The sequence below is a fragment of the Candidozyma duobushaemuli genome (assembly GCF_002926085.2).
Source record: "Candidozyma duobushaemuli strain B09383 chromosome Unknown G_B09383, whole genome shotgun sequence".
Lineage (NCBI taxonomy): Eukaryota > Fungi > Ascomycota > Pichiomycetes > Serinales > Metschnikowiaceae > Candidozyma > Candidozyma duobushaemuli.
This window is the reverse complement of record NW_020289896.1, coordinates 607,754-621,175: the sequence shown is the minus strand read 5'-3', so window position 1 is coordinate 621,175 and position 13,422 is coordinate 607,754. Positions and strand designations below refer to the sequence as shown.

General features: G+C 48.0%; 2 protein-coding genes across 2 annotated transcripts; both read right to left on the bottom strand. All coding sequences in view use genetic code 12, as the record gives it.

Moving 5' to 3' along the window:
• Positions 1-1,604: 1,604 nt before the first annotated feature.
• On the bottom strand, positions 1,605-7,661 carry CXQ87_005267 (uncharacterized protein; the record flags this gene model as incomplete). The annotated part of the gene is made up of 2 exons (XM_025483693.1): positions 1,605-5,891; positions 6,207-7,661. The coding sequence occupies 2 exons, from the start codon at positions 7,659-7,661 to the stop codon at positions 1,605-1,607; spliced, it is 5,742 nt and encodes a 1,913-aa protein (XP_025335928.1).
• A 2,986-nt stretch (positions 7,662-10,647) lies between these two features.
• On the bottom strand, positions 10,648-12,519 carry OFI1 (Ofi1p; the record flags this gene model as incomplete). The annotated part of the gene is made up of 1 exon (XM_025483692.1): positions 10,648-12,519. One exon carries the CDS (start codon positions 12,517-12,519, stop codon positions 10,648-10,650), a length of 1,872 nt encoding a protein of 623 aa, XP_025335927.1.
• Positions 12,520-13,422: the final 903 nt, after the last annotated feature.

Sequence of the window (13,422 nt, the reverse complement as noted above, 5' to 3'; positions counted from 1 at the left end):
TGAAAACTACATGGTGGATCTTAGGTCCAGTGAAAAACACACAATGGGTTTTAAAACTCTCAAATTTCTCATCTGCGATACCGCTGAACCGAGGTCCTAGGGGTGCATGTGTCAAAAGCCGTTGGCTCTAACGCCGAAGCATATGCTTCGGTTGCAATGCCCATTGTCTATGCGATTACAGATCTCTATTGGTGAATGTGGACAAACAGGTGAGGGAAGCTGTCAATGGTGTTATGAGCAGCTTGTAGCGAAACGAGGCTGATGGCGTTTCTTTTTCGGCTTTCACCGTTTACGAGCTGTCCGGTTTCCTAAGGCCGAGCCGAGCAAAGTTAATGTGTCTTTGTGTTTGGATAACTCCTAGTGAGTTCGAAAATGAAGGCGACGGAAGGCATTTATAAGTCTTTCGTTTATATCTTATTGATTTTGTCGATTCGTTCTAGAAGGATGTGCCACCACCAGGAAAGCCGCTAGGAGGATATCGGAATCTACAAACAGGAACCCAACTAGGCAATCGAAAGCGAGTGTAGAGGAATTGATATCTGGGTGATTTGGATAGTTTGGGAGGCTTGTAATTTGATGCAACTCAATTGGTCATTTGCTAAGGGTGTTTGTGGTATGTTGCATTTCTCCCAGTTGCTTGTATTTCGCAGCCATTCTCCAAAAGCTGGGTGGTTGCATCACAAATAAGAACGTTTAGATAGACTTCGTGGATAAGTGCAGAATGATCGAGCTTTTCTTAGACCAAAAACGCTGTATCTAGAAAGCGTAATTTAAATCTAATTTGGCAAGTTCAATACTTGGGTTCTATCTTGATACAGTGCAAGTACTCACATCAGATTCTAATATCTCTGACATTCCTGCCTTATCTTCAATAGATGTAACTTTTGAAAATCGAGTTGATTGAACCCTTCTTCTATTTTTCCTTTCCTCTAAACCACAACTCTGATTACTGTCTTTCTACTCTACCAGCGCTGAACTCTAGACACTCAACTTCCCAACACACAACACCAACGCTGCCTAGGAACAAACCGGTAAGCCAAAGAGACAAGATAAATAGATCCAAAACTCCCATTCCTTTGGTCCCACCACTTCACCAGATCCAAATCTCCAGGTACTTCTCACACGTGACCGAACTCGATATCTGCCCACTTCACCTACACTTCTTCTTCCAATGGCTTCCGGAGCTCCAGGTATGTACAAACCCTGATGAATTCAGGAATCCACTAACATCAGGCGGCAACTTCAAAGGTTGGTCACCCACACCACCCGAAAGAGGGTCCTTTCCTTTGGATCACTATGGTGACTGCAAGGACCAGATGATGGAATACCTCAAGTGCATGAAATTCACAGAGAACAAGAACGCACCAAACTGCCGAATTCTTGCAAAAAAGTACCTTCAATGTCGTATGGACAACCAGCTTATGGAGAAATCTGATTGGGATTCGCTAGGATTGGTCAATCTACCTGGGGAAGGTTCCTCAGAATCGAAATCTGCTGATCCCAAGACAGAAACGAAAAGTCTCCCAAAAGATAGCCCACCATCATCTCTGTAAATACGTGTAAATATATCTTTTGACTGAATATCTTTAGCTATATACTGGCGCTCACTTGCTTTCCTGTGCAGCCTTGGAGTCGCCTCTTCCTCCTCTACCTCTACCACGGCCTCTGAAGTTGCCTCTGCCTCTACCACGACCACCACGGCCTCCTCTTGAGGACTCGTTTTGGCCATTTGGCTTGCTCTCAGTAGCAGGTCCGGTAGGAATCTGCTGGGCTGATTGTTGTTGAGGAGGTGCCTGTTGGAAGAACTGTGGAGGCAATGGGACACCAGGAACAACGGGTATTTGTTGACCTTGAGGTGGAGGTGCCTGGCCTGCTCCTCCATACAAATGTGGTGGAATCACCATGCCATTTGGTGGAGCACTTCCCTGACTCATCACGTTGGAGTAGATCTGGCCATAAAGTTGTCTCACACGGTTGGCATCGTGAACAGCAGCCTCGTCGGCTTCCTGGGCCTCTTTGCTCTTAGAATCAGAGTCCTCCTTACCCTCAGCCTGGTCCTTGTTCTTTTTGAGCAACGAGAGGATCTCGTTGGTGTGCTTGGAGGTCTTCTCCTTCTCAACCTTCTCCTGTGCCTCGGCTTGTTTGGCCTTGGCAATCTCAGCCTGTCTAGCTCTAGCGGCTCTTTCCTGTTCTGTCAATGGCTTCTTGTCCTTAGAAGCCTTGGAGTGGAACACTAATTGTCTGTTGGTGATGTTCAACACAAGCGAGGAGTCGATGATCATACCTCTGTTGGTCTTCAACTTGCCGCTCATGTTATTACCGTTCACAAGTGGTTCATCAAAAACAACACCCAAGGATGTTTTCGTTCCTACAGCGGTGATGCTGACAATGGTACCCTTGGTTAACTTGGGCACCTTACCGGAGTCCTGGACGTAGATGACACGGTCTCCGAGATCGTATCTCTGGTTGCCCAATAACTGGTACGAGGCACTAGGGTTGATGATGGCCTCCTTGGGAACACCCTTGATATCCTTGTTGGACAATGGGAGTGGTCTGGTCATGTAATCGTTCATGAAGTCCTCAATAGCAGCGATACTGAATCTCGTCAAAGACTCAGACTCCAAGGAAACTTGCACCATTTCGGACTTGGCAGCCTTCAACCATCTGCGTACCTCTTGCACCTCTGCCTCGCTGCTGACCTCCTCGATAGGTGGCATATCACGACGGTCCTTGAGGCTGATGAGGTTCTTGAAAAGCTTGGGGAACTTGTCTTGGTAGTCCTTGATCAACTTCATAGCCAATGGCGAGTACTCCCAAAATCTGCCACTCTTTCTGGTGTAGCCCAAAACCTTCACACGACGGGCATCGTTCTTGATATCCAAACCAACATTGACACGACCCGCCTTCTTGTCTCTGAGCATGAAAGCACTCGTGATCTTCGACAAGAAAAGGCCATTCAATCTCAAAGCCTTAGCAGCTTCGTAGGAACTAAGATATCTAATCTCGCGGTCCTCAATCTGCAAACGCTTCTTACCGATGTTGGGTTCCAAGGTGGACTGGATCTTGTCAACTCTGACATTGATCTTGTCGTTACCGGTGTATCCAGCAACAGTAGCAGGAGCACCGTAGGCGAAAGCACCCAAGAAGACAACTGGTAACCCAACTGGGAATTCCTCATCAATTGGCTTAGGTGGCTTGACCGCATATCTCTCATCCTCATTAACAACTTCCTCAACAATCATCTGGATTGGCACTGGCTCCTTGTCGTAGTGGAAAGACTTGACGTAAGCACCAGACTGGGCTCTGACCATACCCTTGATGCGCTGAACGAACACGATGGCCTCAATGTTCTTGAGATGGACGGCCTTGGTTTTAGCGTATTCATTGCGGAGTCCTGACTTGATCTGAGAAAATTCTCTGTGTTCATCGGAAGTCAACTCATTAACAATGAATTTACGACCAGTGCCCGCCTTGATCTTCTCGTACTTGAACAGACCATCCCACACTTCAGTAACCCTCGATTCAGTCAAGAATGGCCAATTGCTGTAAACAATTTTACCCAAAAACTTTTGACTGAACTGTTGTATCGACATATCACTCCAAATGTTGTCAATCTTGAGGTTCATCGACTCAGATCTCGATGGGAAGTTGAAAACCTTGACCTCTGATAAGTACAAATCGGATGTGAATGGAATAGTGTAGAGCGTTGGGAAACCTGCTAAAAGCTCCTTACCCAACTTGGCGCCCTCGGGCAAAGCAAACTTGAATTCAGGATCCAAGGGAGGCAATTCGAAGTATTCCTCGTAACATCTGTCATGCTCAATGTCATGGAAGAAGCCAGGAAGTGGGGTTGGATAAACAGAGTCATTCTGTGGGTTGTAGATAAAGATAATGTCCTTACCATAGCTGTTTCTCCTGGTTTCAGTAGGCAGAAGCTTAGATTCAACAGGCTTCAAAACTTCAAGGAGCCTCTTCTCATCAACAAAGTCCAACAAAACAACAGCCTCCCAGGACGCGGTTTTACCATTAAGATCCACATCAACCTCATGTGGGTAAAAGTCCTTGATAGGAGAATGTTCATCAGTCATCAATGGTCTGTAAACGTCAGGCATCAACTTCCTGGATCTGGCAGGAAGCACAGCCATAAGCTGCTCAAACGGTTTGAACGGAGTGGACTGTTCAAATTGAACCTCGGACTCATTCTTCTCCAACATATCTTTGATACCAATGGCGATATCAGAAATTCTGGGTGCGTAGTGGAATCTGAAGTACCAACTCCAGGAGCGGCAACCCTTGTAGTAATAGTACAAAACCCATTGCAAACCCTCCAAGTAATGTCTCGTTAAATCAATCATCTTGTCATTATCGTGAATTGAAAAATGCAACTTGTCTCTGTAGTATTTGTCTTTCCAGTCAACGAACTTAGCGTCGTACAAGTCTTTCGTCTCCTTCATCAACTCTTCAGTAGCAAACATGTTAGCGTTTTGGTACTTTCTGATCACCTTCTTCAATTCAGCAACTCTTTCGTTGAAGTCCTCAGGGCTTTCATAAGGTGAAATACCGTCAACGTCGTAGATGGCCTCATAAGTGTCCTTCGACCTGGAATGGACAATGAGGAAGCCCGCCTCCAAAGCGAACTGCTTGAAGAACTCAAGATGGAGCTCAACTTCATCCTTAGGCAAAGAAAGCGTGGGCAAAGTTTGGCTGTCAGCCAACTCCAAAAGCTCCTTGACAGGACGGTGCCCCACCTCCAAAATCCATGGTTTTATGAGGTGAACCAAGGTCTTCTGGTCCTTCAACACAAGCAACTTACCGGATCTCTCTCTTTTCTTTTCACCAGTGATGGAGATTTCTTCCAATCTCTTGTTGAACCAGTCGACATCGACATCCTGCTTCTCGAAGTTCTCCAACTCGAACTCCGACAAGTACTCAAGCCAAGTGCCGAATCTCTTGAAATTTATCTTACCACCTTCGTTCAAGTAACCGTCTGAATGAAGCATACTCTGCTTAAACGTTCCCAATAGAAGTGGGAAAGCACCCTTGTTGATGTGCAAGTCGGGCAAGTTAGGTAAGAAATCATTACCGATGACGTACATGATCAAGATGAAGTCGTCCAACACCCGCTCAAAGTCATATTCAAAAGAAAGGTTGTTTTCCAAGTCCTTGAACTCCAAGGCCAAGTACTCTCTTAGCAAGGATAAATGCAATAAGAAAAACTTTTGGTCGTGAACATCGTTACTCTTGTTCTGGGAGCTAGGCCCGAATGTCACCTCCTCACGCAACAAGGAGAAGTGGGAGTCATGCGTCACCAAACCCAACATGATCAAGTCAGCGTCCAATCCGTAAATGCAGTGTCTCAAGTTAGGGTTATAGCTGGACTGTGATTTCATGGTTCTGATAAACTGCATGATCTTGTGCTCACCTTCACCTGGAACCTCATGGCCCGAAAGCACCACCTTGATACTGGACCAGCGGGTGTCCTCCGACATCTTCTTGTGGATAAAGTATTTCAAGTTGTCGGTCAAATTGGCCATGAACTCCGTACCTGGGGTAATGGCGTTGGAGTCGAAAGGATCCTCCTTGGGGATCTCGGCTCCCTGAGCAATCGCTTTTTTAAGATTCTCCTCTGCCTCGAAAGCAGTACGGAATCTTCTGGCACGTTGCTGATTCATTTTAGCTCTGGGTGCCACTCCATCAATGGCCATGTAGAACACCTCCTTGGGCTTGATGATATCGAACAAATGATCAATATAATTGAAAATTGCCGCGTATATCTGGTCATCAGTCATCCTCGTCAAGCTCAGATGGTTAGCATGGGTACACGTATGGAGAATGGAATTCATATCAAGGTACAAATTGTCAAACTCTGGGACATTGTCGCCCTCTACCAACTGGGAGATTAGAGGCCATCTCTCGGAGATAAACCGAAAAAACTTTGGAATTCCTGCTTGTTAATATAAAATTTCACACCTTGTGGTAAGCGTGAACATACCCATTGTGGTTTGGGGATTTACTGAGCCAACGCTGAAATATACACTGCTTGGGTGTATTGAATCGCACACGACCCTCACCAACGCTGCTGGAGACGCTTTATACCTGACCGGCAGCGTCTACAGATTTCGCAACCAAAGAAATATCTAATAAACACTAAGCATTAATTGGGGCATGGCCTAGTGACCACGAGCAGCTGCGTGTTGCTGTTTGACCTCCTTGAGTTCAGCTCTGCATCTCTCGAGCTCGGCCAGCCATTGGCTCATGATCTGGACCGATTTCTTGTACAAGTCCCTGCTTGTCTTATCGAGCCTCGACTTCATGATTGGTGCCTCCTGGCGAGCCTGCTCCCACCATACTTTGATATGGGCCTCCACTGCTGAAGAACCGGCGTCAGCGTTGTGTGAGATGCTCTGCAAAGTCGACTTGGCCTGGTCAAAGAAGCCCTGGAGTTTGACCTTGGACTCTGCCGAGAATGCATCTGCCACGTTTTTGCTCCGAGCCCAGCTCGATCTCATAAACGGGAGCACCTCCTCTTTGCCAAATACAGTGGTTTGGTTGTACGCCTCGGCAAATCTTGTCTTCGCATACTGCGTCTCAGGAAGGTCCTGGAACTCTGACCACAGCTTCTGACCGAAAGCAACGCTCTTTGAGAAGAAGCGTTTCGAGGCCTCCGCACCCTGATTCCAGATCTTGGGGGAACTCTCGACTGCACGTTCCCATACCTTGGCGATCCGCAATTGCCGTGGAGCTTCCTCCTGTGCAAAGAAGAACAGCTTCTTCTCCTGGGGCAACTCCTCGTAGGCGATATTGTTCCATAACGTGGCAAGCTTCTCGCTGACAGTGAGCTCCTTGGGCTGTGGGGCAGGGCGAAGCGCCGCCACAGAAACCACAGAAACCGCCAACGCCACGGCGTAGTAAAGCAAGAAGTCCTGGTGGCGATTGAGCGCCGACAACACCAGGTAGCGAGCGTGCTGGAAGAGGGTGAAGTCAAGAAGGAGCTCCTTGCGCTTGGCGTCAAGCGACGAGTACAGATCAGCGAAAAGGGCTCTGTAGATCAGGCGAGAGGCGTTTCTGATGGTCGAGTCAAGCTGGACAAAGGCTCTGTGGAGGAAACAAGCAGAGCACTGTTTGGCGACGGGCTCCGATTCAACTGGAGCCTCAGCTGGGGTCTCCAAACTGGGGGTATCAATGGTGGATTGGTTCTCCTTCTTGACAAAAGCCGTATTGGCCTCTTCAGGTTCGGTTCTGGGCTCGGGCGGGACCAAACCGCCCTCCAAATTGCTCTCCAGAGCGCCATCCACGTCCTCCAGGTCCCCTTCCAAAGCATCCTTCTCGTTCTTTATCTCCGTGGATTCAGGACCCTCCAGAACCACAGGTGATCCCGAATCAGGCAGTGGCGACGCCTCTGAATCCACATCGCGGTGCTGGATCTCCACGACGCTCTCCTCCTGTGAAACAGGCGAATCTTTCGATCTCTGGAATTCGTCATCGTTCTTCTCCCTGCCCGTCAAGGTATTGACCGAATCAGCAGGGGCGATTTCCGGGCGGGACGCCTCTTCAGAGTCACTTTTATCAGGAGTCAGTTGCAAAGGTTCATCGTCGATATCCGAGGAAGACAGAATAATCAGCCAGTCCTCGTCGGCAGTTACAGATGTGGACATGTTCATGGTGGTAGTAGGAGAGTGATAGGGAGTACAGATAAGGGGCGGTTATCGAGGGGCACCTCAGGAGCAGGACGCACACAATAGATAATTACTCACGCTGGAGAAGAGGGGTGGCGAGAGTGGCAAGTATAAAAGGGCGCTGGTTTCGCTCTAAAAAAATAATAAAATCTTTCTTTTTTAATAATTGAGGGCTTGGGTGGCCTCCTGCGACATGGTCCCACTGGGGTCTTATCGGTGGCGCCCTGGCTGCAAACCACAATTCGAAATGTGTCAATGTGATTGGACAAGAATGTGACATGGACGTTTTGTTTCGCGCCCAGGGTTTCGCGGCCTGTACGGCTTTTGCCCTTTTTGCCTTATTTCTTGTACACTTTGTTTCAGAATGGGTGCCTGGTGGCTATCGTGTCTCACCCCGCCGCACTGTGGCAGTATTTGGGTTTCAGGATTTGCCCCCTGTGTTTTTGTGTCACGGAGTCTGTTGCTGAATGTGAGGTTAATTTTGGAGATTGGGGTTTTTTTGATAGGCCAGTGCCGGATGAAGTCGGGTTATGCATGTTGATGTATGGGGTGGTCCTGGTCACTCCGGCGAGGCTCGGCTGGAGTACGGAATCGGTGTGAATGCGTGACAGATTTGGGTTTTCGGTGTTGGGGTTTCAAATCTTATTTCTGTATTTCTGCTATTGTGGCCACTGGCGGGTTGCTTTGTAGGTGGCTGAAGCGCAATTTGAAAGTTCCGTGATACCTAGCCCCACACTGTGAGGTAGCTTCAAAGGCAGGCAGTTTATAGAGGTGGCTATTCAGATTGACGGTTTTCAATGACCTTAAGCATCTCTCGTTCTTTGGACCTCTCAATTAGAACGGGCAGAGGAACTACTGTGCCATACTTAGTGGTCTACCATTCCACTTAAATCTCCTCCTTCGTCACTATGAACCTATCCAAGAGTATGACTTGTAGGGAATCGAGGAAGTCGAATGCTGAAGGACCATTTGAAATGTTGTATGATGCATGAAGAATCATCGGGCTTATTGGTGCAAATGCTGCTTCTCGAGGTATACAACGGTATTACTACGCTGCCGAAGAATGCTACTGAAACCCTAAGACGGCCTCTATTCTGTAATTGAGTGCAACTTCTGTAACATCGACTCCTTTGGTAAGAGCTATTTGGATCGTAATGGTTTGATGAAGTATGACCTCCACTCCTCAGTTAAAAAGGTCGATTTAGTAATTGTTCGGCCGATGTTGAAGGAGCCTCTTTAGTAGAACATCATGCAATAATTCGACTGTGATTATGAGAATGGTATACCAATAGCCATCTATCACGAAACGCTAGATCTTCTACACTCCGTACTCGAAGCATGTCAACGTCTCTCAAAACTGGAACAAATCCCTTACTATGATCAGAACAAGCTCTTATCTACTAAAGCGTCTAATCTTTGGGTTTGTCGTCGAATATTCAGTATCGTTCCCTATTCTTTGAAGTAAGCCACTAGTTCATTCCTCATGAACAGGCTCATGACCATGACCCTTCAGTCCACTTTCTTCTCCCTCTGGTCTAATACTTACCCCAACTCGTCATTTCCTGCCATCAAACAAAATCGCCCCACCATCGAATCAAGGGTCCTTCGATCAAACCATGCAATTGAACGCCTTGGTGGCTGCAGACTGCACCACAATAACCTTTCCACCCATTAGATTTCGAAGATTGCTATGCAAAGCCATTGACCGAAAAGTATCACAATGTTCCCTGTAAACGCTCTCCTCGATTCCTCAACAAGCGCAAAATACTTAGACCTTCAACGTTTAGCAACCTCATAGGCAGCTCTACAGCCTGTCCCACTAGCGCTTGTACCTCGAAGAGCCGTTTTGCATTAAATATTGAAAATGAAGGCTTTTGAATATGAAGGTTATGAAGGCTGAAAAGCGGCTGCCCAATTGGTGTTTCGAGGATTGCATGAGATGGCGGCAACCACCACATATGCTCCAAACACAAACTACGCTTTCGAAAACTCTTACAAATTTGTGCCCAAGCCGAAAAGACAAAATTTGTCTTCAATTCCTGAAATCAAAATAACCCCCAAAACAGCAAAGGTGGCTCTCCTCGCTCGGCATGCCTCGTTCACTATATCACATTCTCCGGTTAACAGCCGATGATGCACGGTCCCGCTGGGCATTTTGCTGCATTTTCAGGGGTTGTTAGGAGCCCCCCGAGTCCCGTCAAAAATAAAAGAACAATTTCAAAAAAAGAACAATGAGTTATTGCAAGGCAAGATCCAAGCGAGCCCGACTACCTCATCTACAAAATTACTCCCTCGTCAGTGTTCAAGCATAGGTTATATTCTTCAGCGGTGACCTCATTTTTTCGCCTTGAGGCAGCGACTTGCAGCTGCTGAAGTCGTGAATTAGAATTTGTTCAGTCTCCCAGTGGAGGCCGATTTCTGCCAATCAAAAATCACGACTTGGTTTCTTTTTTATGCCTTCGCTTCTAATACCTTCTTTTTTGGAAAAACATGAGCTTCCACCGGCAAACCTTCTGGCAACTTCCAATTTAAAGCGCTCTACATAACATTCTATTTGCCTGGACCATGCATCTCGCAGCCTGCCTTAAACGGTTCTTGGCCAAGTGGTCCGTAAATAATGGATGTATTTTTTCAAATTTTTTTTTATTTTTACAATTTCAATTTTTGTCGTTACATAGAGTGCAAATTCCACTATGCCCATTCCGTTTTCTTACCAAATCAACCAATCATAAATAATCCCTCCTAACCTCTGCACAGCGCCAAAACCCATGCTCGGCGCACATTGGCTTGTTCTCTCTAATGCTTGCTACATCCTCACTGAAGGGCCCTTACTTTAGTTCCCATACCTGATCTAATATTACAATATACCGTGTAGCGTAACGTGCTACCCCCGTATGCAAATAAAGAGTGTGATGTGTGTGTGTGTGTGTGTGTGTGTGTGTGTGTGTGTGTGTGTGTTTGTGTGAAAAGCTCAGTTGCCCCGGCTTCGCTTTCTTGGACAATCATCTTCAGCTGGTTCCCTCTTGTAACCTTGTGTAGGCGAAGTACCGCTCTTCTCAAGCATCCGAATCCTGCTGTCCATACTGGCAAGCAGGTCCTGCAACAGGTTTGTGTAGGTAAGCAAGTCATTGTACCTCTTCATCGACACAAACTTGTCGTTTGAATGCGGATATTTCCTCACGGGGCCATCACTCTGTGTGGCTTCGGGAGGTTGCGATGCAGCACTTGAACTCTCGTTGGATGCCGGCGTCTCAAGCTTCTGCGGACTCCACCCAGGAGCAGGTGCTATTTCTGGCTGATTGTGGCCGCCAATGTAGGGAACTCTCATGCCCATAGGCAGCTGCTGTCCGTCCTGGTATGACACAATGTAGAACTGCTGGTTGTAGTGGTTTTCCAGCGGCCTTTGTTGCATCATAAAGTGAGGAGACTGCGGATTCTGCGTTGGAGGCACCGTGGGTCCGTAAGGCGAGTTCCCACCGCCAGGGTGTGGATAGTTCATTTGCTGTACTGGCGGAGAGCCCTTGGGTTCCTTGCGAGCACGGATGTCCTTGGGGTAGTAGTCGTCATGCTTTCTGAAGTGGCCGTCTGGACGGTACTCACGGTCAGAAGCAAGACTCCAGCTTCCTGAAGAAGGAGTGAGCTGGTTCTGTTCCTTGGACGCCCGTTCCTCGTCGTGGTGGTGATGATGATGATAATGATGGTGATAATGCTGGGGCTGTGCTGGCACGTTTGGAGTAAACGAAGAATTCTCAGCAGCTGGAGGTCTCTCGGAATCGTGAGACTTGCGGTGGCGAACATGATGGTACATGGTGCCCGGCAACTTCTCTCCATCGCGCAGTTTCCCTTCCGTAGTGGTTGTAGTCGTAGTCGTCGTAGTTGTCGTGTTGTAAGGAAAGCGGGAGTTTGGAGTCGCAGAGTCCTGCTGGTGCTGGTATGCTCTCCAACGGTTGAGGTCGTAGTTGGACTTCTTGATGGTGTCGGACAAGCTGCCCAGAGACTCAGAGCTGAGGCTTCTGGGAGCACCAGCGAAGGCTTGCGTCTTCATGCTGCCTGAGTTGTCTGATCCCGATTTGCCTTCCATAGGTGTGGTAGCACTTGACGTAGCCGCCTTGAGCGAAGAAACGTCTGGTGCCACCGATGACGATGACGATGAGGAAGAGATGGCCTGGATTTGCGGTTTCGTTTCGGACTTGGATCCAGCAAAGATATCGTTCTTCAGCAGAGCCCGGCTCGGCTGAGGTTTTCCTGGACAAGCGTTTGGCGAGTTCAAGTGACGAGTAAGCGCATCGGTTCTGGCGAAACGACGAAGACACTTCTCGCAATGGAAAGGCTTCTCGCCCAGGTGTAGCTTTTCATGACGCTTGAGATCGTGGATTCTGCGAAAGGATAAATCGCACACAGTGCACACATGTGGCTTGGAGCTCAGGTGAATGAGTTCGTGAGAAACCATGTTGTGTTTGCGGGTGAAGCCCTGGTTGCAGATCTTGCAAAAAAACTTTTTTTGCTTGAGCTTCTTCTTGATGCCAGGCTTGGAAGACTCGTTCTCATGCTCATCTTCGTCCTCCTCATCGTAGCCTTCTCCGTCAACCAAACCATTTTCGGTCAGGTCAGTGGCAGAAGGGGCCAGATGAGAAAGCAGCTTGTCGGAGTCAGAAGTCTCGTTGCTGGCATCGTTGGACAGCTCTCTGTCGCCAGGCTCTTTGCTCTTATGAATAGGTATGGACAGGTTCTTCACCTCAGTGTCACTGGAGCCCAGAGAGCCCGGTTTCGTTTCCCGGGTGCCCTGTTCCTGGTCGGAGTTATCTAGGTTTCGGATATTTAGTCTAGAAGAAAGCGGAGGCATGCTGGAGGATGTAAGGACGAGATAGTGGAGGAGTGGCGTGGGATTATTTCACTTGAGGCAGGAGACGGAGTGGTGTGCTTGGGAGGGGTTTTCGAATTTTAGTGAATTAGCGTTGCCTGCAAGATTTGTGTTGCTTGTAAAAATTGTGTTGATTGTAGGATTTGTGGTAATACAACAGAGTCGACCTAGGCCAAAAACAATGAGGTTCGCAAGTGAGCAAGTGGTCCGGACCAGGAGGGATATATAAAGTGCGGACCAAAGTCGCTACAGGACCAAAAGAAAAGCGGGACCACTTAGCCAACTGTGCATCGGGACGTCAGCATTGGATGGACCAAATTAGCGCCAGACTGCACAGACGCACAGGGCCTAAACTTTTTGCTGTTTTGCTCAGCCGCTGTCGCTGGCCAGTGTGCATACGCGGAAATCCGACGCCTTCAGCAGCAACCACGGTATCGGCCTCCTTCACCGCCACCTGTGGCACCACTTTGAAATCTGCTTCCGAAAGCGGGTACCCTATGAAATAAAAATCAATTCAGAAAAACGCCGTTTGGTTGTGGCGCCGGAAAAGTGATCTCTGGACCGGCTAGCCCAACCAGCCCACTGCGGGTGCGATTGCACACTGTTCAGCGCGGTAGCTTGACAAACAGAGCACCGGGTTGGCCATCCCTTTTCGCAGTCCCGGTCTGCCACTTTGCACAAGAAGCTCTTTGTTGACTTGGTCCCGCAGAGCAAGCGAGATGTAGGCGAGCGGTTGGCGTTTTTGGTTTCAAAATATTCCACAACTTTCCACAACTTTTCAATTAAGAATTTGCCACCACCTCTTCGCCCCAGCCTCAAGAAAAGTTAGTTTTTTCTTACCAGGCCTGGAATGGGCCGGATGCCCCCCGGCTATTTGTCGCCAAA